This window comes from Varroa destructor, unplaced genomic scaffold (genome assembly GCF_002443255.2).
Source record: "Varroa destructor unplaced genomic scaffold, Vdes_3.0 BEIS01000004.1, whole genome shotgun sequence".
In the NCBI taxonomy this organism is placed as follows: Eukaryota; Metazoa; Arthropoda; class Arachnida; order Mesostigmata; family Varroidae; genus Varroa; species Varroa destructor.
In genome coordinates, this window is record NW_019211457.1 from 50,964,219 (window position 1) to 50,988,518 (window position 24,300).

General features: G+C 42.4%; 1 protein-coding gene and 1 long non-coding RNA gene across 2 annotated transcripts in view; one reads left to right on the forward strand and one right to left on the reverse strand.

Moving 5' to 3' along the window:
- Positions 1-14,163, reverse strand: part of LOC111250410 (uncharacterized) — a 58,204-nt gene extending 44,041 nt beyond the window's left edge. Inside the window, exon 1 of the mRNA XM_022805626.2 lies at positions 13,017-14,163. Within this exon, the coding sequence (XP_022661361.1) occupies positions 13,017-13,467 (451 nt within the window). The 5' untranslated portion in view covers positions 13,468-14,163. The remainder of the gene's footprint in view (positions 1-13,016) is intronic.
- On the forward strand, positions 3,555-22,769 carry LOC147756332 (uncharacterized). The gene is made up of 3 exons (XR_015325791.1): positions 3,555-3,660; positions 18,817-19,465; positions 20,250-22,769. It is a non-coding gene; the product is annotated as an uncharacterized LOC147756332 (long non-coding RNA).
- Positions 22,770-24,300: the final 1,531 nt, after the last annotated feature.

A 24,300-nucleotide genomic window follows, 5' to 3' on the forward strand; every position in this document is an offset into this window, starting at 1 on the left:
ACAAAAAAGGCGGTGCGCAAACTGTTTTTGTATATGACCTATTATGTAAGATAGATGAACGTCCGAACGTTGTTAGAGGATTCGACTGGACCTAATTATGATTTCTTGAAATTATACGACAAAATATATCGTTTCCTATGGAGCTCCGATTAAGCATCGCCTTCCGCAAACAAACTGTAAACAAAAACCAGAATAGCATCGATGATGCGCTAAGAAGATTTGCACAGGTAGTCTAAAATTGAGATGAAAAGTAAGAACAATTGACCGGCTTTTGTTGACTGCCTAAAACAAACATGTGGATTCATGTAAAAGCAATAGTCTAGTTCTTCTTCTTCTTCTTCTTCTTCTTCTTCCCTAACCTATATCGTTGCTTTGGTACCTTCATAAAGTCCATGTCTTCGTCGAGGTGAAAAGGATCAAGAGAGTAGCATGATAATGATATCTGTTACCATTTACTGTCATTAGCAAAAATAATAACCATAGTACTAATGGATTGTTACCACCCTAGCGACCATCTAGTGCGTGTGTGCCCCTCCGCCTACCTGTTTGTCTGCGCGCTCATCTTCTAATGCCGAACATAGCGCGCATGGCTGACACCTTTGTGTTGGACCAGCGATGAGAGTATAAAACAAATATCTGATATTAACACATGCCAGCCTAGTAATACAATATGACGGTAGTATTATCGTTATATATATATATATATATATATATATATATATATATATATATATATCAAAACGAAGTATTAAGTAACAGCAGGTTTTATGCCGTTTCTGATTGTTGCCATGCAGGTGTTGCTATCGCCCGTAATAGATATAAATACGTGCCTAATGATCCACAACGAGACGTCATCAATGGTACGCACATTCTCGGAGACACTTTCGCGCACCTACCTGGATTAGGAGGAAACACTGCAGGACTAGCCGGCCCTACCTACAATCTATTTTTGTATCTACCTGCGACGGCGCCTACGCCATGGCACTAATATGTATATATATTAGATATGTCCTATTGCCACTGCGTTGATAACTCTTCTTGCTAAAGTATTCCTATAGGCGATCGTAATAATAACAACAACAACACATGCTGTTAATGTGACATATTCACTTAGTGTTTGTCGCGTGTGATAGCTGCCTCACACCCCTGTTAGCCCCTTACCCCCTCGTCCTGGGCGCCGGCAATACTCTGCTTATAATGCTCCATCTACCCACTAAGTATCCTAGACGGTCTGCGCAACCAGGATGCTATTAAGTAATTTATCATCTCCTGTATTCCGGAATACTATCCGTAGACACATGATCATAGACGGTTATCAATGGTACTGCTGCTGGCTCAAAGCGCGAAACAAAGCACACCTACACCCGGTCTCTAACCTGGACCGCCTTATGTAAAACCAATAGATCATCCCAAAGGCACGCTATTGTTTTATGGGCGCACCCTCGTCGTCAGCTGCGGCCAGACAGCTAGCTACAGAGGTTGACGAGTAGGCCCACAGCCGGCCGGGTCGGAGGCGGGAGTCGCGAAAAACAGTGCGTCACCGCGTCATAGTAGCAGTCGTAATGCTTTAGATAGACTCAAGAATCGAAGATTTTTGTTGACCGTATCCATTTTAGCGGAACGTACCTGGCTTCTATCGAAACGAAAAGACGGCGCATTGTATGTGTAGACCAGACGACGCGTTGACTCACAGTGGAAACGTTACGTAGAAACAAGATCAAGTGCATGATATTTGTGTTAGAATTGGCGAAAATGAATGCTAGCTCCATTCTACACTGAACGTCTAGCAAAGCATGAAAAATCGGCGGGAGATAGTCGAGTGTTCAGTGTCTGAGTGAACATAGCGCTAAGTGCGATCATTGTTTTACCGTGTGGAACAGCTAGCTATAATGAGTAGCCAGGCGGCGGCGGTCAGCGTAAATGACTCAAAGCGTATCCGAAGTAATAGTTGGTAAATTATTTTTACTAACTACCACGTTTCAGCAGTAACAGGCCATTACTTTACTACCATATACGAGAATGACAACAGTATTAATTGCTCCCGCGACTTGAGCAGCGGCTCTGTTGTGCCGTCTATTACCCACAGGTCGGCTTGGGCTGGGATGAGTACCAGAAGATGAACGTGAGCCAATGGCCCACGTGACCAAACAAGACCTAGCTGGACATTGCTGCAAACGAGAAAAAAGAAAGCTATTCACAACGATACATTTAGCTAGCTTCGGCTATCTACTACTAATATAATATAGTCAGGCTGCATTCAAAAGAGCCTTGGCAGCAGCCAGCTAATTAAGTGTTCAACTTCGAGTAACTTTAAAGTGAGAATGAAAAATTAAGACGGAACATATCGGCAGTACCTGACGCCCGGCTAGAATGTAAGCATTGGCGAAACAAGATGCGAGCGTACATTATTATATCGATATAACGATGATAATAGTACGGGTGTTGGCTATAACAACAATTGATCAATATCTATATTTTTTCTTATTAAAACAGTATATAGTGGCGCGCTGTTATCAGCACACTGAGCGACGTCAGAAGTATTTCGGACGCATTCGTTGACCTCGATAAGCGAAATGCCTGCAGTCGACGGATCTGTGTCACAGATAATGATATCTATAATCGTCTCTATAATAGAAGCTCGAGTAGTTGTAATGGTGTGTAACGTATTCAAATAATTCATATAAATACACGCCAACCGATTGAGCGGTTCGTGAAATCAACTTGGCTTTGTTGTATCGGAAGTCGGTCTGTCGCGGACGCGTAAATTAGTTTATGGGTGGTGAGAACAGTTTATGCCCTGTTGATCGACCGCCTCAAGACCACGCCAATTTAGCGGGCTGCGTATTTCTCTAAATACAGCCAAGAGGATCTGTCGAGGGCGTTTCGTTAGAAGACGCGACGTAAAGGAAAAGTTGCGTTATATTCATAGAGCACGCAGTTGTTCGCAACGATGGAGCACATAAGTGTCAAGGAAAGATGCGTCTTGCCACCCGGCTAAAATAGCTAGACTTCCACCCTGCTTGCATTCTATTCATATTGTTATCATTGAAATTTAATTAAGCGAAATCTTATCAAGCTTGATGGAACAAAAATCGCTGGACAAATAGAGCGATGTGCGTTATTTCTGAACAACAAAAGTAAAGCTATTTCATTTAGAACATGAAAAATCTTTACTCGTTCGTTGCTCTCGTTTTTTTTTCTTCGTTGTTCCGATCGAAATAAAAAGACGACAAAAAGACAGTAATAGACAGAAAAACGCCGTAACTAATTGCAAAAGATAATCAGACTAAGATATTTGAAAAGTGACGTTGGATGGTGAATACATAATCATAGAGTGGACGATATTCTTGCACGCTGCCTATTTTCTCTACGCTGTTGCGCAAAATCTTAATAGCAGGTTGGTTGGCTACCGTTGATAACCACCGTGGTTTGACTGAGACGTCGTTAAATCTTATTGCGGGTAAAATCGCATGAAAACAAAGCAGAAGAAGAAGAAGAAGAAGCTGCTCAACGTCAACAGATGGATGGGCTAAAAAGTGCGAAAAATTGAAGCTGTAGCCAATGAGCGCAACAGCTGCACCAACAATGATGACAACAACAATACTCCACGAGCGGACATTTACATCGTCTTCTGTGCTATGGCGTGAAGAGGCACAAAAAGTAAGAATTAGATAATTCTGTCTGCTTAGTAGTAGAGGCGACCTCTATTTCAGTTGACTGCGATAATAGTAGTAGTAGTAGTAGTAACCGTGGTGGTGGTCGTAGAAACGCTATAACCAGCAGAGCTGCTATCGATTGATACAGGATAGTCACATAGTGTATCTGCCGTTCGATACAACGACAGCCTCATCTATGGTATACATACGTGAAATACTATAGTTCTGGTAGCAGCTTGTTAAATCTTTTCGATTAAGCTGATTTGAACCAGCCAATTTAGCCGAACCAAGCGCAAAACGTACCTTTCGAGCAAAACATATTTAATCATTCATTAGTTATGAACTAATTTGTACATAATATAAATCGATACTTCCGACAAAACTGGTCAGTAAATTGAAGGCGGACAGCGAATAGCGTGATACAATAGGCGCACAGAAAAACAGCACAGCTTAAAACGAAAGACAATAGAATTCAGCCCCCGAATTCGGTCTCGTAACAGATGACTAGGCCGCAGCTATAGTGTGCTTATCCATCCCGATCTGTATGCGCCGCTACAAATAAATAAATAAATAACTCGAGTTGAATCTTCAGTACATGATCAGGGCTAACTTCTTCAGCAACGACATTATCCTTCGGCCAAACACCTCGTACTCAAACAGATCGATCTAACGACGTTCAAAACATCTCGATGGAGTCATAAATTCATCTATGACAATAGCCATATTGAACTAGCAGTTTTATATCGACGAATCATTTTTACAAAACAACAATCCGTGCCGATGGCTGCAAGTGAAGTTCGCAAAAAAAAAACGGTCGAGGACGTAGATTGTCCTCCCGTCGCCCCCCGCCCTCTTATTCTTAAGCCGCTCATTTCGCGTCATGAGCAGATACATCTTCATCTCGATTGGAGTTGTCTTTGTCTCGTTCGAAGTCTACACACTCACCTGCCCCCTACCTTCAAGGACCATAGCCGACCTCAATCGCCTTAAATGATTGCTTAACACAGATGCGAACGGACAAATTCATCTGAATTGTCTAAATAGCCTTTTCGCATCACAGATCTAAACGCGTATGTTCAGGGTATTTACAACACATTAGAACAAGAACAACAACGATAAGCCGCATGAAGCAGTAATCACACAACGGCGGGATTTGAATTTAGAGATATAATAATACAAAGATCATTTTACAGAGGAGACGCAATAGTCCCCAAATGCAGACAAACGTCTTTGCTCATTCCACCTTCAATCCCACACAAGATGTCGCTGTCGTCGTCATTAAATCAAGTCAAGCGAAAAAACCGTCCTTGTCGCTCTGAAGGGCCGAAGGACTCAAACTGCTGTTCTGTGGTAGCCTGCGACATCGGATTCCAACAAAGAGCTGATAGCGGGCGCGTTGCAGATGACAGATAGGACACTTTAGGCTAGGGATCATGATAGAGAACTTGGAACAGACACTGGACATTGAGACCTGCACACGATCAAAGGATTGAAGGGTAGACGAAATGTTTGTCGGTAGGCAGTGTCATGGAAACGACTAGGTTCGGCGTTTTATTCGGTGACACCAAAAGTAGCCAACGTATGTTTATTACTTCGTAGATACAATTCGTCGCCTAAGATAGACTTGTTTTAACCCAACAGAGATTTATATGAATAATTAATACATATATATATATCACTTGTGGAGGGTTTTCAAGTCGTGGCTCATCAGTAAACGGCACCTTATCTCATAGGCATGGTCAGATATACAACACGGTCACATCGGTAACGATTTTTCATAAGAGCAAAATCGATTTAAATAAACGTTCTGATGTTGTTACGCAAACGTTTTCTCGGCAATATGTGTATCAAATATGTTAGGTGTCGGACGCCATTTCGAGTAGAAGGCCCAGGAGGGAAACACAACCATTCGACCAGAGAGCCTAAGGTGGGGAACGTCAGTTGATACATATTTAAAACTCAATTGACTTACGTTTTTGGCACTTTTTTCATAAAGTGACGGAATTCGTCAATGATTTTAGCATATTCAAATTAAGCTCCGTGCATCTTTCTTTCGAGTCAACGACGCGTGAGTGTAATGCGATTATACGCTAAGTGAATTGCAAATAACATTGCTGTAATAATAACTCAATTTAGGCGGCGTTACATCCTGCCCAGAATTCAGTTGATTTTAAAATGTTATCACAAACAGACAAACACCTTCCGTAGCGCTTACAATAAGGATCTATGCGCTGATGTATCTGTCCCCAGTTTGGAAGGTCTTTTAAGGCTGCTGCTGCTGCTGCTGCTGCCGCTGCTGCTGCTGCTGGTGAAGCTCTACCTACAGTAAAATTAAGGTCGCAAAAAAGTTTTTCTTGCATTGATCATTTTTGAGAATCATAGAATATAAGAATAGGTACTAGCTTTCTGAAACAACTGTAAAGGCAGATGGCGGGAGACCACTTGAAACTCATGTGTGTACGATGCAAACAGCAACAGCTCCTAAAATTGATTTTGCTAAACAACTGAGACATAATGTCTCGCATCACCAGCTGCGCCCTTTTTATTATTAGAACTCAGTTCCGTTGAATCACACTTGTTTGGCTATCCAATTCTGCGTCACTCGTACCGAAGAAGGTTCAGGAGATCAATGTAGACAGATAATAAACTGGAGCTCTGTTGAATAACGCGGTATCAATCTATGTGTCTAGGAACGACAAAACTACTCTTGGAACTACCACTGGCTTGTCTTCGAATCTAGTCAGAAGACATCCATAGAAATCTTCAAAGAATCAGCTGAGATACTCGATATCTCAATATGGAAAATTTTTGCCCGCGTAATGTGGCTGAACAACTCCAACTGGAATCACTGCGAGTGACACCCTCCAGCAGGTTTATTTCATTCTTTATGACGGATCCCTCGTCTTTGACCGACCCATACGAGTTCAACGTATCTCCAAACAGGCACCTCTCTTCGTTTTATCGCGTTCGTATCAGCTAGTTCATCGCGCTGTGCCCACGTCAGCCTGCCGTGGCCGTATGCCCTCGCCATTCGGACATTCTCTCTCAGCCTCCGCCGCCGCCGCCGCCCTGTTCCATTTCAGTTACTGCGAGCGATCTCCACGAAGCGCCGAGTTTATTATACCTGTAGCAATTTGCCATTGTGGATAGCTACAGCTGGTAGTCGCACAGTTAGTTCGTGAAATTTATCAGATACTCATTATCTCTAAGTATAGTAAATACTTAGAGCTACATTAAAGTGAGCGATTCGTTGTAGCCTGTCATAGATGCTACTCATTGGGATTGGTCATAACGGGTATAGGGCTGTTGGATATGTGCATAATAGTAAGTTAAAACAAATAAATGTCGCCATACACTCGCTTTCAATTATGTAATGGACTTGTTTATGCAAGGGGCAGCGAATAAATCTTGTGTCACTCTGCGGAACGATGGGCAATGACGAAATAGAAAAGCGCTAGCGTATCGTATATCGAGCCGGATGGAACGCCTCGGGCCGCTAACTAAAAAAACCTTACTTACACGTACACCTGTAAACAAGGGGACAAATAAAAGTCGTGCATGGACACCATATTCGGCTTCTCATGGAAGTAGATGCGAACGTAATAACCGAAATTGGCTGGCACTTGATTTTTTTGGATTTTATTTGACTTGCCCGTCTTTACGGCTTCTGGAAAAATCTCCATGCGTTTTATTTTCTTTCCTCCTGCAACACCCATGTGAGACATGCTTTGAGTAAGTCGTGCATAAATATGTACATCATACGTTTTTCAATTAAGCTCAAGTACAAAAGTAAAAAAAAAAAGCACAGAAACGCGCTTTAAGCAACACAGAAGCTCCAGTATTTGCACGATGCAAAACCGAAATACGGGGCTGGTTATCATTTGAGTTCATCCTACAATTCTGTAGGGCTGTTTTAAGACCAACAATAGCTCACGATCAGAGATCCCGTACACAGTCGTAAGGCCATGGCGACGGACAATGCTCGTGACGAAAATAACAGTGTCCCAGGTTAAACCGGCCATATGTCGACCTGTGTAAAAAAAAATGTGACACAGCGCTCGTCTCGGGATACGTGATGAATATTTTCGAGACCGAAAGAACACATCGCTTCGAAGCAGGTCTTTCACCTCTCACCAGAAAACAACTTTAAGAGCTAGCTGCTTGTTTGATACGGGAGCCTTGTGCTTTATCACAATGGGTCCGCCCGGAACAACTATACCCTGTAATTTTGTCAAAGTGTAATAAGGACTCTAAACCGGATTCAGTTCAATGCCAAACGAGTGCACTAGTCGACTGTTTAATTTTTTTTTTTCAATCTGCGGTCAACTCTTATAACAGGACGTCTATATAGCTCCACGGATTACCTTGCTGACCACTGAATCGCTTAAGAGATTTGCGTCGCTTTACGGCATAACAGACAGAGGGCGTTAGTAAACCTCCGTCTGCCTCTGTTAGTGCCCTAGTCGAGAATCTTTTGCGTTTTCGGGGGGTTGGCTAAGCCTTGCTGTGAGTTATCCCTTTCACGCATGTTACGAGCGCCCTCCCTCGCTTTCGCGGCAAGGTTGGGCGGCGCTTTTAGCTTCGAAGGCGGAGCCTACCACGGGAACCTCGACCGGACCGATTCCCAATCGAAAGAATCCGCCAAACAGAAATCAAGCGCACATACTTTGATGACAAGAAATGTCTTTTACGTTAGACAAAATATAAATATAGCATTAACAAAGGTATTGTTCGGAAGAATAGCTGATTTCTTTCTATAGGTTTGCTGTGTATATCGTGCTCAGAGCTTATGGATTGTAAATCACATGTTAGAATTGCCGATATATTGTAGCATTTGCTTTAAAAAAGCTCGTAACTCGTTCTGGAATACGTCTTTGGCTAGTTACTAGCAGTTTTTGTTAGGCGTCTAGATAGCCAGTAGACTTTGCTTCGAGGAGTTTGTACAGCTTCGAGTAGAAATTAACGACGCGTTAATAGTCACAGTACGTACCTCTATCCCTCTATATTGGTTCGTTTTCTTAGATAGCTTACTTAACCTTAGAGTAGGACCTCCTAAAAAAATGTGTCGCAGGTACATCACAAAATAAAACTTAAACGATGTTTATTACATGCACATGTTTGGCCAAAGAGTCTCTAATTCCAGCATAACGATGGCAGTCTACGTGCTGCATCGTTGCCGTAGCAATAGCACGATTGGAGGTTATTAATTTCCAAGTACGTAGTATAGGTATGCCAGGCTGTCCGGAAGTGATTGACGTCGAGGGAAAAGTCCGGACTGTTTTCCACGCTTTCAGCAACTTCAAACCATCCCATTCTAGCAGATGAAGAGTAGTCTAGCCTGCGATTTGTATAGATATTATCAGACTATGTTTTCGAGTACTGAAAGTACATTTAAGTTACTCATGAATTAACTATTAGCCCGCTTAGATAGGATAGCTTGTGTCTGATACATAGGCCACCATATGTTGGCTAGTTTGAGCACGATTTTAGCTGCATAAAGGTCGTACAAAGCAAAATAACGGTTCATTCTATCGATGTGGTCCTAGCTAGGCAATTTTATGCCTTAAATGAACAAGGGTGGCCCATCAGCTTAAAACATTCAGCGACGCTAACAGGAGCGGACCGGCATCCTGATCGTTGAAATAGAACAGCGAATGCGTGTTCTAATTTTTGGCTTATTGTTCTAACTCAGATCTACGACCCGTAATCGTAAACGAAACTGATCGTACCCGTCTGGGTGTAATTCCACTAATTTGCCTTGCATCGACACGCTACTGAGGCTAAGTGTGTCCTTGCTAAGCCTTAATGGTATTAATGAAAAAAAAAACGTAAATTGACTTCCTCCGAACTTATTGGTGTTACTCTTACCATAAAACGCACAGTTACTTTGGGTAAAAGTCTCCGTGATAAGGCGCTTTGTACCCATCCAATGCCACGTCTCATATCTCTGTTGATCAATGTAAAGTGCATCAAAAGGGTTATAGAGGCATTTGTTTTTGAGTTTCCGTATAGAATAAAAATTCATCTTGTGTTTGTTTTGCTTAGCGAATTACAAGATAGGAACTCCAGAAAATCGATGACAGTATACGTCATTTACTGAAATGAACATAACCGGCTCCAGTGCCCGCCTTGCTACTGGTTCATTACAAGTTGCCCACTGTTATTATGGGAGCAGTTCGTTGGCGTGTAAGAATTTCTAACGTAATGTGCTATAAATCGAGCAGAGTCTCGGCCACCCCGTACCACAAATTTGACTACAAAAGGCCGTACGTGCGGCAAACCTAGGTCACGCATTATGACTGCTCGAAGGGGATCCCGATTATAATTAGATAACTTCTATTTACTTACCCCAGATAAATGGAAAATACCTTTAAATCTTCATCGGAAGACATCCGAAAAAAAAAAAAAAAAAAACGAGCAGCAGTAATACTAGCAATCATAGTGGACGCCAATTGATGCAAAATAATTACATCTACCTGTCCTTCATTTAGTCTATATATGCTGTTAGAAAGGCCATAAAGGCAAAATGGTTCGATTTTAACATCACAAGTAAATACTATTATCTTGTATAATAGCGACCCAGTTTCAGTTACATAAATACTATACCGTAATAAATGAAGCTAAATTTGGTGCATCTTGAATAAATCCCGAAATGCTATTTACTCCTAGAAAATGATTTGGGTGCACATATAAACACGGCGTATATGGATGATGCAGGGATGGGACACGCCATGAAGTCAGACATGAGGTCAGACCTGATGGACCAGATAATTGTGCATGCATCTGTGGCGAGACTACCGACTCCATGTTGTATTATTTCAAGAAAACTCATGGAATCACCATAAAGTTGATTTACGACAGACAACACTTACAGGTACCACACTGTACTAGGCTCGTGCCGGCCTAAAGCTATTACGTAATGAGCACCCAGCCGCACAAAGCACAGAATAAGAATCTATGAATTTGAATATGCATAGATTGATGTTGGTAGCAATGGCTCCTATTATTTGTGTGAACGCGCCAATCAGATTATTTATTCCAAACTTCGTTCCTATTGGGCATCCCGACAATTTTATTTGATGCGCGATAATATCTAACTGCTGCCTGATTGTCGGATTGACGCTTGCTTCAAGGTTGCACCAGACTTGTACTATTCTTCGGAGATCGTCCGAAGAGCTGCTGTCGCTATTATTGTCCGGCGCACCGATCCCCTTTAAAACGATTGAAAACTAAGAGCAGACAACTCGAGTGACCAAGACGTACCATCGAAAACTTAACCGTGTCGAAACGACGGCTTTTGTTACTATCGTGACTTTAACTAGTCGCTGTAATGGACGTCTTTGCCTGTTGGCCAGACCAAAGTGTCCTTAAACGCCCCAAAGCGCAGTTATTTAGCCTAGATACTACGCCTGTCTTCCCTCTTATCTGGATATAATGTTACTGAAATCCGATGGTATCTCGGATTTTACCAAAGCTTAAATTCTGTCACATGTTGCCACGTCCAATGTCGGCGATTGTATCATTGAATATAGATGGACAGATAGAATAGGAACAGGGCTGCAGAGCTATGCGGAACGATATGATACGGTTTGCATTTTTTGTACGGCCATTGTTTTTGAAAGAGGAAGATATTGCAAGCGGCGGTTGATATTATCATATAAAGACACCTATGCTCCACTTGAGCCCACAACGTTCGAATAACGTTTGGCTAAAAATAGTACGGTTTTTGCGTTTTAAATTAATATTTTTAATAGTATTTCGATGTGTACAGAGCCATTCATTGTCGGTGCTGTTTATGTAAACATTATAATAATATAATTATAGTTCGACATGTGTCAAACCATATAATAGAACATGAATTTCCGCATACATAGGTTCATTGCGTCATACGAACACACACTGAACAGCAGAGGCTTGCGTACGTAAAACGTACCCTTTGATGACCGTACAAACACGTTTGTCGACTTCCACAACTCGTTTACTATCGTTAGAGGGCAGTTAAATTTCAAGCAGATCAAAAATACAAGCTACAGTATCTAATTAAGAAGGTAGGTAGCGCGTCAGCGCCATGACATGTGCGACTTTTATAGCAGCGCGCCAAAGGAATTAATGTATCCCAACATTTGGCCAACAGAAAAGCGAGCACTGAAGGACTAGGCAGTAGTCGGCTGTAGACATAGACAGAAAACCCGTTTCGACAATGATTTTCATAGATCTAAAATGTTGCTGAATGCGTGTTGCTCCTTTAAGGTAAATATATGGACGAAGTAGAATGGACTTATTATGGGTTAATGTGTAAACAAATTTAAAGAAGCTAAGGAAGTAACCATATGTTTGTACGTATTTTCTACATGTATATAGTCAACTACTCTGTCAAAGGGCATGCTATCCGTCTGTTGGAATAGAAATAAGCAATGAAAAGTTTAATTCTCACACGGAATAGCGTTCTCTTATGGTAACGTCAACTAAGCTTCACAAGCAATAAGGTCAATTCCAATATGTGCAGCTTCTAATTATCTGTCAATCACGGAAACAAATGTAAATACTGAAGCATATCACAGAACACTCAGAATCAAATGTTAGCGCGAAGTTCCCTCTACCCAAAATGATATTTGGTCGGATCGCACCACCCGGATCGCATGTTAGATAACATTATCAGCACAACATTCATTATTTAGATCGTAGACACTCAAGCAAAATTTATCTAATCATTTCAACACTGTCCTGGATACCAGTATACTATCCGTATCATTTTAGGGGTAATCTGCATTTGTCAGTGATGGTCATCACTTCAAGCGAATCTATCACTTTTAGATCTCTCCGACAACAATGGCCGAACATTTCGGCACGTTACTCACACTATATAATCTATAAAAAAAAAAAGTTTGATCCACATAAGTATCATTTTGTCATGCTAGATATATTTATCTAGAGCTCTGTCTCTTAGCTACAACAGGCAGGTAACGGCTTGATTATTCTCCTTTAATCTACCTCATTACTCATATATATATATATACGAGTACTCTTTAATACGAAAAATGTTTTATTTGAAATAGCTGCCACAGTAAGACATGATATTCAGAATATCGGTTTCCTACTGACCTCTCCTAAAAACCTGCTCAAAAACAATGGCAGTTGTCTTCGACACTTTCTAAATGATCTTGTAGTTTGCCGTGACGAAATCTTCATCGCAATATCCGAACTTGTGTACAACCTATAATTTTAATTTTAATCAAAATTGAATTTGTGTTTTTCAAACCTGTTGGCGTTTTCCCGGCTGCATGCATATTCGTGCACTGCAGCACGATGTTGTAGTGCATATCCTCTACTCAAGAGACTATCTGAATCGTTTGTACTTACCGGCCAGAAGAAGCCATTGTCTTTGCAATTGTTCTGGCGTCATCAATGGAAACAGAGGTGAAGGACCCTGTGGTCCTGCTCCAGGTACTCCTTGCATTCCGGGTAGTGAATTTTGGAGCGCGACCCCTCCCAATCCAGTCGGATACGCTGGCGCTGATGCTGCCAGCTGATTCAAGCCGAGCTGTTGCATCTGTTGCATCTGTAGGTGAGAGAGTCCGGAAAGGCTGGGAAATGCTTGGGGCAATTGGGATATTGTTCGAGGTGAAAGGGCACTTTCGAACGGAGGGCATCCTGCATTTGTCGATGGCGAAAGGGAGCCACCAAAGATATTCCCTCCAACAGCAGATGGGGACATCACGTGCCGATTCCCACCTGCGCCGGAAGAGACCGTTAGTTTGTCACTGGTACCACCGCCTCCACTTGAAGCTGTTGCAGGTTCGCTGCTACTCATATCCAACGAATTAACTCTTCTAGATATTATTCCTTACGTTTGTTTTTCAATTTTGTTCTCGGCTGATTTAATAACTGTCAATCTGGCACCGCCAAGCCGGTAACAGAACTTCTGAGTCCCGCCTGATCCTTTTCCTATTCAGGCGATGATCAACGAACTATTTCTTAATATATTATATTATTTTACTATCTTAATGATGGATAGCAAAGCTACGAACGATTAGAAACTGCCGATAATGGAACCACCATGTTATGTCACTGAAAGCTGATTCTTTACGTGTTGATTTAAACAAACGCACAACAAAAATCTTGCGAGTACTTCAAGAAGAAGCTAGATCACGATTCACTACTACTACTACTACTACTACTGACACTTGCGGACACAATCATAGATTTCATCTTCTTTACGAAAGGATCGAGGTGCACAAACATTCGACAATAACCTCAATCGTCTCTCTGCAGGAACCTGACGGCGCTCAAAGCCAAAGCTACATAGAAAGGTAGCTAGCTCTGTAGCTGTACGGAAGCCGATACAAGGAGAAGATACTGCCGTAGCGTTGCGAAACACAATGGGCTTATTTGCTGGCTATTGTGCGGCATAAGCAACAAATGATGCAAAACCAGCCGACAAAACATCACTTTCGTAGAAACGGAACTGAACGCTTTTCAACTGCTGTTGTGAACGCTGCTGGGGAACACATCCTTCTCGCGTTCTTGGCGGGCCCCTTTCGCACGATCGACGCGCCGTGGAGAGGGCTCACTCTCCATCATTGCCATCGCCAAGTTGTTCGTCGCGATAGTCTGAGAGGCGGGGCTGACTCTGCGCCGCAGGGGCGGAGCCTATCGAGACGGTTGCGGTCATAAAATTAACGATTTTTCGTAGCTCTGAGTTTGAAGACGACGACGCTGCTGCTGCTGCTGTTGTTGCTGCTGCTGCTGCTGCTGCTGTTGCTGTTGTTGTTGTTGCTGTTGCTGTTGCTGCTGCTGCTGCTGCTGCTGCTGCTGCCGCCGCCGCTGCCGCTGGTGTCCAGCAAGAGAAGCACCATACATTGAGTAGGGTCGAGTAGATAGAAACAGCACATTGCGACCGGCAAATGTGAACAAACGGGAATACTTTCACATAGAAGAAGATCATAGTAAAGGGAGGGACGATAGGCGACATATAGATGCTACGACTGCATATAGTGGAATATTTATCTGTATACATGTAGATAGATTAGAATAAGACAGACGGCGGCAGTCAAATCGGCGTCACTAGATAGAATTAGGGATGTGGTCGTCGTAGTGGTTCATCGTGATGCGGCTGGCCGACGCTGGCAGCGGTCGATATGGCGGACTCAAACAGGACAACGTGGGTTGGAGGCTGGCCAGCTCATTGGCCCAGATGCTGGGAATGGAGACAAAAGGTGTCGACGATAAAGTCAGGGCCTCATCGAAAGCTGAGCACACGGAGACTCTAGTTGGCAGCGGTCGTTCGGCTGATCACCCGTGCTGGAGAGCGAGATGTGTCTAGAGCTGGGCTGATATCATGCGCAGTCATATAGGGGTTTTTCTACCCCTTCCCTCGCAAAACGGCGGGGGGTGCAGGGGGCACAAGTGGTAATGGCATGGTGGTGTTGCTGCCGGTGGTAGTAGCAGTAGTAGTAGCAGCAGAATCAAGCAGCCGGCAGCCAGGATCAATCTAGTTGGCTGAGCTAACCGAGACAGTAACAGGACACATTACAGGTCTGGCATCCTTTACCGCTAACCTCGCTGTTACCTGCTATTGGCTGCATGGTCATATGGGAGCTTCATACGGCCGGCGATGTCCCGTAGGGAGCTCGTTAAGAGGCGCATCGAGGAGGCTATCGATGGGCTGACCTGATTGCTTGATAGGAGGAGGCTGCCGCCGCAACGTTAACTGCCCGGCCGTCGTTTTAACAGTTCTCCTCGTGGTTATTCCCGGCCAGTTGGGTTTATGCCTCCTGCGCAGGTAGTAGCCGTTGCATTATGGGCGTACAGATGAGACACTCGAAAGAGGCACTCGCGATTCGGGCCGTTTGTCGAAGCTCTTGAACGTGGGATGGGAAACAATGGATGCAATTTGATTAGCTGTGGTTGCTATCACTTTAAGGATTCAATATAGTATAACGACCACTTGATGCTTTCCCGGTGCATTTTCTCGCTGTCATGGAACCTATGCGCACTCACATATGCACGGCACTCAATCGAGTAGCTAATGTGGTTAGAAGTCTGTGTTTCACAAAAGTACATATAGCCTTTTGGTAGTTAGATTTTAACTCCGACTTGAATTTTAACTTATTAAGTGTAAGTAGATTTTTTTTTTACATACCTAACGATTTTAATTCAACTTAAACTTTGAGTAGCTGCTAAATCGATGGATCAGTTTAGATATTCCACACAGAGCAGATCGGGTCTGATGACCTTTTTATTGACTCAACGTGTGGAACTCAGTGGATTAAGTGTGGTTTCAATGCTGATATGACCACTGCTAAATATTTATTCAACGGAAAATCATATTTTTGCCAGTGAATTCGTGTATCTTAGTAAAAAAGTACAGTGTAAGACATCCTCGAGGGAGCACACAGTGAGCAAATACCCGACATTTGCAATTGGTTCCTACTTTTCGCCTTTAACTATTGCTATAGGCGAAACATATCCAATAATATCAACATAAGCCAACAAACATTTAGCTTGCTATAAAATTTACTACATACATCCCTCTCTTTCTACATATGTATGGTTACTTCGGAAAGGCACTGATGTCCCTAAAGTCATTTGATTTCATTTACGTTCATTTCCTATACACAATCGTCTTTTTCAGAGCGGCGCGAAACAAAGGGGTTCGGAGAAAGCAAATTCAGCTTAAACGAACTAGATGTAATAATGTATACAATGCAGATAGTCCCGATCGGGCAACTACCTAACAAACCTTATTGAAAAATCGTGAAGCAGCCGTGTGTAGGAGTGTAGGCAAATAATCCGGAGTCATATTGTTTTCTAGGGAACGCCGTGTTCTAGAAGAATTTTACAGACATAAACTATAAGTATATATAGGCGGCACCTCTAATTGAACAGTTTTCTTCAACAGGTCCGCATCCGCCAGATCAGCCATTGCTGACGGTCATGTCCATTCGACCGATGCCTCTACTCAACACTAATTAGATATTTTCAAAATTTGTATTATTGATTAAACTATTAGTTAGCACGAACTCGTTAAGGTGTACCTCAAATACAAATAGGACGATTTTAGGCTCATGGCAGGCCATATGTCTCAAACATGCAATTGCTTAAATTGGCCAAAAAGTTCCGACGAGTGTAGCGTGAAAAGTTTAAAAAAGATTAATCTTTAGAGCTTATCTGGGTGATTTAATAGGTTCTCCTCCCTACTCTTAACAACTTTTAGTTTCTACACTAAAAACTTCAGTGCACAAAAAAGGCTTTTTGGGGATATTTCTAGAGGTTTATATTTGAACTAGATTGATGATCCTACGGTGTGCCTCATTAAGGTCGGTTTTTTTTTTTTTTATCGAGTATTTCATAGGCCGTATAACAACGGGTAGTAATGTAGACTGTCGACTTCGAGAAAAGACGTCTTTAACCAGGTGGGGGGTCTGTTCAGTGAGGGAAGATTGGATAATAGCCAATCATCGCACTATTCTTTGCCCGTGGCGAGTTTACAATTCTGTTCTAAATAAAAATGGTCTTCATTTAGTATAAGGGGTAGTGGATGAATGTGTTCCTGTTTCGATAAAAAGTTGACGCCTCGTATTTAACTAATCGAGACAAAATATCCTTTTAGCATTTTCCGTAGAAAACATAGACCATGAAAGGCAGCCTTGTTATACCATCATATGCTTGTATACGACTCCCTTCAGGAACTCTACAATTATGATATCTAAATAAATAAGTGTTCCAGGTTTTACGTTCAGTACTGGTATTGAGCATCGCTCCAGACGACTGGTTCCCAATATGAAACGAAGTATGCCTATACTCAACTTCAAGCTTGGACCAGCTTAGGTGTCCTTGAATCTAGCTGGCAAACACGTCGGCATTGTAACGTCACGAGCATACGAATATAATACTTGATTATGCCCAATTTCATCATTAGAAACCCTTAAAAGTGTATGGTGTCCAACTGAAACTATTCTTTACGAAAGGAAAAGAGCACTCAGCTGAAACGTACCAGTTCAGAACGACATGCCCCATGTTTCAGTCTCTAGCACCCTGTTGCTTGCTGAAGCTGGTCGTGCTCTTATTAGCACGATACACTGTGAATTTACAAACACAAGCTGGTTTTGCGTGAAACAAATATACGTCTCATTTTGTGTTCAAAATGATAATTTCTATTTATTGGTATTGGTTGCCGTGTTTCTCGCACCTTACCAAGTATCTCACGTGACATTAGAGACAGCGCTCTGTTTAACATTTAACGCGCTTCCTCGAAACAGTGAATCAGGCATCACTCTGTCTTCCTAGAGGGAAGCCATAAGATGACGATAATCCTTGAATTTGCCGCGAAGCTATCTATGAGGTATAGGGTTTGTTCGCAAGTAAACTTGATTTCTTTCTTTGAGCGATGCCGTTTCATAACATTTATGACCGTTGAATCATTGGAGGAGTGCGACCTTCTGTCAGGCGCGTTCTCGTTTGAATTGATTCTCTATTTTCAGCCAGCTAATTGCCTTTATTGTGATAGGTTACCGACCGAAGGCTGGTCGACCTAGACACCCTTGGCCATCGTCATTGAGCAGAAATGATAGAATTCCTTCTTTGAACACTTTAAGGTGCCTAACATTGGTGTCACCCCCACCAAAAACAGTGGACTAGACTTTGTAATAAGCCTCCTTTTTTTTTTTCTTAATTTTTATTGCCAAACAAGAACGACTGCTTATGATCAAACTATAATACCCCGCAGGTGGCGCAACGATAACCTGGCTATATACCATTGTCGTATATTAGCCTGAGTACGAAGGCTAGCTTCATTGAGTTCTATTTGTTTGTGTCGGAAGAATTCACCAACAGGTTAAAGTATGCTTATTAAAACTGAGACTAAATATCAAATCACGGTTAAACGCGTTCTGTATGTCATCGCATACAGCCGACAGCCTATTTCTCATCCTGGACATGGTTTGTATACTGTATCAATGTGGCCCACATGAACACCCCGCTATTGGCCTACAGTTTTCTAAGGGCGCCTTCAAACAGTAAACTGTGGAATTTTTACAACAACTTTTTTGATTGTCTTCCTTTTTGTTCTTTTTTCTTTGGCCTTTTGTCCGTTTGCGCTAGCTGGCCAACGCTGCTTCTTTTCAACTTTTCGACTTATGGCGTCACTCGGTTTTGCTAGCTGGCTTTTAGGTGTGACGATCTGAAGCATGCACCCGCGAACGCGTTCGACACGATCAGCCTATAAGCAATAACTAAGACCGCAGCCTGGTAGATAACACCATAACTGCAACATGCACCATAATGACAACACGATTTCAGCATGACAGTGACACCCAGACCTTAACTGGGTCTTTCTCGCCAATAGCCGTTCTCCCATATCATCTTCTCTAAGGCCCAGCTCCTCGCACCCGTTGGACATGCGCGAGACTTAACTATATCCCACCTATCAGTTCAGCTAGCGATTTTCTACGCAGACAGGGCGGCCATCGTCTATCGAATAATAAGCAACTCTTCCCTGCCCGTGACAACCAGGGCCTGTATGTACAACAAAAGGTTACCAGGACTCATCGGTAATAGCGGCGGAACACCAGACGACACTTTCAGTCGAAGTTCCCCTCAGTAGCGCCATCTGCTGAAACCCTTTACGACTTACGGCGCTTTTTGGGTGACGTTGTTTTCGGCCTAGTTTCTGCGTTTGCCAGCCTGTGTGTCTTCTTATGAGGCTGTGTACGCTGTGCCTCTAATTGGCTCCTCGTGGTTCAAGCCTGCGCGATACACTTCTATATATGGCGTGATATAGGCGCGTAAGTGGAGAAAAGGCGCACAAGGTAAGTAGAAAGGTACTTGGCTATAAAGACGCCAGCTTTATGAAGTTCTCTTCGTGTATGTAAAGAGTAGTACTAACTAGACAAATAGTTCGTTTTATCGACATATGATAGGACAAATATTAAAGGATTTTGAAAAAAACGACAGCAGCAAGATTATAGTGGCGTTTAATTGTCGTCCTACGTGCGAAAAGATAGCTTAACAGTAAATTATAGATCATTCAAACAGACGCTCTTGTTTATCGCTGACATTCGACTTGTTGTATAAATAGGCATAATTTTTCCTAAGTGTTTCGGGTCAGAAACGGCTGACCCTTACGATGAAGCACGGTCTGCCCCCGCTCAGATTCCAAGTCAGATCGTCACGTGCCCGTAAGCTTTGGGAGGCGTACACGCCACACACTGACTAGTCCATTACCAGTATGACATAATTTAGCCTGTTTATAGTCAAAATACCTCCCGTAGCGTATGTTTTTGCCACCCCTGTTTATTACGATGCTTGTTGATTTGTACCGATTCGTATAACTCAGATCATCGCACTACTGACATATGCCTATTATCAAGGTAACAATCTTTCCCGTTCATATCGACTCACGTCGAAGCTTTCCGCATTTACACAACCGTATTTCACATAATGGTAGTCTGCCATGTTTTATCACATTACGTATATCGTGATCATAACACGCATGGATGCATTGGGCGTGATACTAACTAACACTGATCTATATAAATTTAATCATCACTACATAATGACTCTATAGCTCCATCTATTTCGACTGAATTTCAGCGCCTTTGTGATTGTTTAAGAGACGCCAACAGCGGCGGATGCGTTGTGATTGTTATCATTATTATGATGTGACCGACCGCATTTCTACTAGAAAACTGTGACGGACGCACGCCCGCCCGCCCGCCCGCCCGCCCGCCTGCCTGCTCGTAGGTACTGGAAATAGTAGCACAACGACGATGCATCTGAAAGCTTTGAAAAGATCTGGCCAGAACAACCTAGAGAGCACTATAAATAAAAGGAAAAACAATTTTATTCGGGGAAAAAGTAAACACAACAATTAAACAAGTCACCAACATTAGCGGTATCAACAACGCTATTCACGATCTATGAGCACTAGCGCTCGTGCTCGTGCTCGTGGCGTTTATCATCGCTCTGATGACTCGCATAGTGTGATGATGTCTGATCATTCGCTACTTCGTAAAACTGTTTGTTCACATCTTTAAATGTTTATGTGATCATCATCATCATCTACTTCTCCGTCATGACGTGGTCGTTGTAAAGAGAAAAAACGGGAGACGATATATATGGATGACTGCGGATATAATACCGTTCGTTTCTCAGGTTACGTCGCGGTGTATATATGTTATTTTTGTCATCGCTGTTGTTGCTGATCTTATCATGGCTGCTTATTGCTGATGAAGAAGAGCTAATAAAATGGTTTTATGACTAGTATATAATCAGTTTATAAGATATATATACATACGTATAAATGCAGAAGTATTTGTCTAGATGGCCACCGATGCGGTTATCCTAGTCGTATCTCCTTATACAGAGCACCGTTTGCCGCGTGCTCCGAGAGCGTCATGTGGACAACAGTGAAATTGCGCACACAAAATAGAGTAAATATACCGACGACGGCGGTAGCGGCAACGTGAGAGTGAGTACGCCCGAGGTCGGCCGGTAGTTCAGTCCGAATGTGGAACAGCAGTTTATGTAGTCAAATGTTATGTATCTTCATAGATGGCATTAACATGCCCGATGGAAGTTATTACTGTTGGGAAAAAGAGAAGGTTAGCATGGCGCAGATTGTCTGTCCATTTCCCTCGAACGTTGGGATATCTTTCGCTTCGTTCTGATAACAGTGGCTGCTGTTATAGTCATTTTGAGCAGGGCGTAGATGATCAGTGGAGCGCTTTGTTAAAAACTATGACCAATGTCTAAAAGCGATGTCAGCTAATGGTAATATAGGATGCATACGTTTGCCGCAACCATGCCCTTTATAGAATACTTTTCAAAAAGTTACATATATATATATATATATATGTCAATGGCTAAAAATTTGCCAGAGCTTTCTAACCATTTTAGTTTGACGACTCGTTTGTTTAAGGCGAGCGTAAGCGATTCGCTATTGGTACATTTGTATAGATATATTATACCTGGAAAAGTTGACCTCAAAAAACATAGTTGCAATACGTTTTGCAGTGCGGGAACGTAAACCCGAACTTTTCACATCAAAAAAAAAAATGTTTGCTTTCTATTTTAACGAACTTTACGTGCCCTTCCTTCTACTACTCCACTTAGGCGGAGTGATACCACGATCAAATCTTGTTTTACGCTATTGACCTAAATATATAGCGGGCACATTCTGTGCCAATGTATATGCTCCAAAGTCCCATAAATACGTTGTATCTGAGCAGAAATCAAAGCCTTCATACGAAAAACTTGCTGATAAAACAGGCATATGAGTTTTGTCCTATTCTTTGCCTATTTAGATGCGTACGTGTTAATTTTATCGACGAAGCAATTAAACAAAGCTGGTGTTGAAAACCTACTACAAGTATCCTATAGCTCGAAATCTACATTTTGAATGAATCAAGCTAGCAGGATCGAAGAACCTGCTATCAAAACGACAATCTACGGACTTTCCGCGACAACAACTCACGGAATTCGTCGTCACTTGAAACAGGAGGAACAAATGTATTCCTAATCTGTTAAAAATGATGGCACGCCTTGCCAATCAGGGACAACGTTAATTAGTGCATGGAATTATCTAGACAGACAAACCGATAGTAATCCATGGCCTATCGGCTCCTCGAAATGGCAGAACATTCTCGCTTGCCATCAACCAGCGAGGAAAGGACACTATCCACAAACTCTCAAATGTATAAGGATTCGTCGCGCAGGATCATCTCTCTGAGTGATGAAACACTAAGCACTATTTCAAGTACTTATATTCTTACGGACCTAACATGTGTTGCGTGGAAGTTGATGTACCTATTTACTCCCAATTAGGAAGCGGTGTGGCATTGCAAAACTAAAAGTATACCGCGCTCTGGCCTCGACGTTGCTTTTGCTAGAGAGAGCTCTGACAAGCCGATTTCATAATTATACCGCCGTAGTGTTTGTCATCAACTCTCAAAACGGTAATAAGCCGATGACGTGTTCACGGCATTCAAAATTGAACGCGGCCTGATCGCAGAGCACAATGCGGCCGGTCGTGCAGGAAATGAAAAAAGATGACGAACGTATCTAGTTATGCAGATCTGTGTATCAGAGAATATTATCAAATAAACAGGTGAAACGATGTCTCGGTTGTTCTGTCCTAGGAGTAGGACCTCCCTATCGCAACCTGGTGTAGCGTAGTCAGGGTCGTAAAGGCTAGAAAAATTTTGGTCGTAAAGGTCGGACAACTGGTTCTCGAATCTTTATATCTATTTGTTTGTATGTGTGCTCTTATGAATTCAACGTGTTATTGAATCAGCTACTTGTTTTACTCACCAGAAAAAAACAGGCCAGTTTTTGATCACATGAGGTTGTTTATATAAATGAGTTTCTAGCGTTTCTGATCGTACTTTTTCGGGTATCGTTCGGATCTTAGCTTTCAGACGATAGATTACACTAGAAAGACCACACAATGAAACGCTTTTTTCGCAAAATTACTCAGCACCTTGTCAGCTTAACCCAACCCACAACTTTTCTCGAACGATGCAATCAGACGCTTTCCATCATTTCGGTGTAACTGAAGAAATTATATGGTAGCATTGTATTAATCTTATTTAGCAGAAGAGAGTAACAACGGATGCGTTTAGGTAAATCAAGCTTGTCTTTATAAAAAACGATGTTTAAGAAATAAGTAGCTGTTTATGTTTCCACATGTGTTTTTATAATAAACTGGAATAAAAAAAAAAGTATTAGTTGTACCACTAGTAGCCCAAGTGCAAACCTGCCTGAAAACCAAGTGTGAAAGCCGCGTGCTCGAGGAAGTAAGTCGATTGATAAGAAGACTCGAATGATAGTTATGACGGCCAATGACGGCTGCACAATGAATTAATATTGTGACCGCCATTAATCTAAACTTAGCATTAGTTAATTATTTTGTGTGTGTTTATTCTGACGAAAGCGGAAATCCTTCGAACTTCGAGGCTAGTCGCGTGAGCCCACGGTCCTTCATATAGATCTTTCATGTTTTCAAATAACCCCAATGTCAACAACTCTGAGATATGGCATTTGTTCCACCGCTCATAGAGCATGTTCAGCCCAGCGAGTTTCGGATGTTTTGCGCGCCCTGGTCTGTTTCGTTACTCGTTGCCCCCCGGCTCCCGTGCGGTAAACGTTTTTTGTATCGTGATGATTGCACTATTACTGTAAAAGCGCGAGCAACGTTTAAGCATATCAAGCGGTTCAATATTAAAACGTAAAAGCTCATTTCATAGCGGAGACTAGACTGCATTACGCTTCATAAGCAGACATCGGTCATGGTCATATGAGATGTTTTCGGTATTTTTGGAATCCAACTCGCTACTTTTGTGGGTCTTGCCCGTGTGAAGGCTTGCCAGCCGCCGTTCGGTAGAAATCTTTTGAAGCTACGAAAGCGATCTTGCTTCGGCCATCTCCGATCTCGCAATCGCTAAAACTCAATGCGTATATTGCCACAAAGTAGGTAACTCGATGCCTTCAACTATTGCGGCGGCCGTCTGTGGCCCAACTGAACCATAGAACCCCCTATCGCGGTCTGCAGGTCCGTTGCGTAAACAACGGGACACCAAAGCAAAAGGAAGAACCGTCGGCACCGTCTGCGTTACGTCCAGCAACTTTTGCAAGCCATGCATGT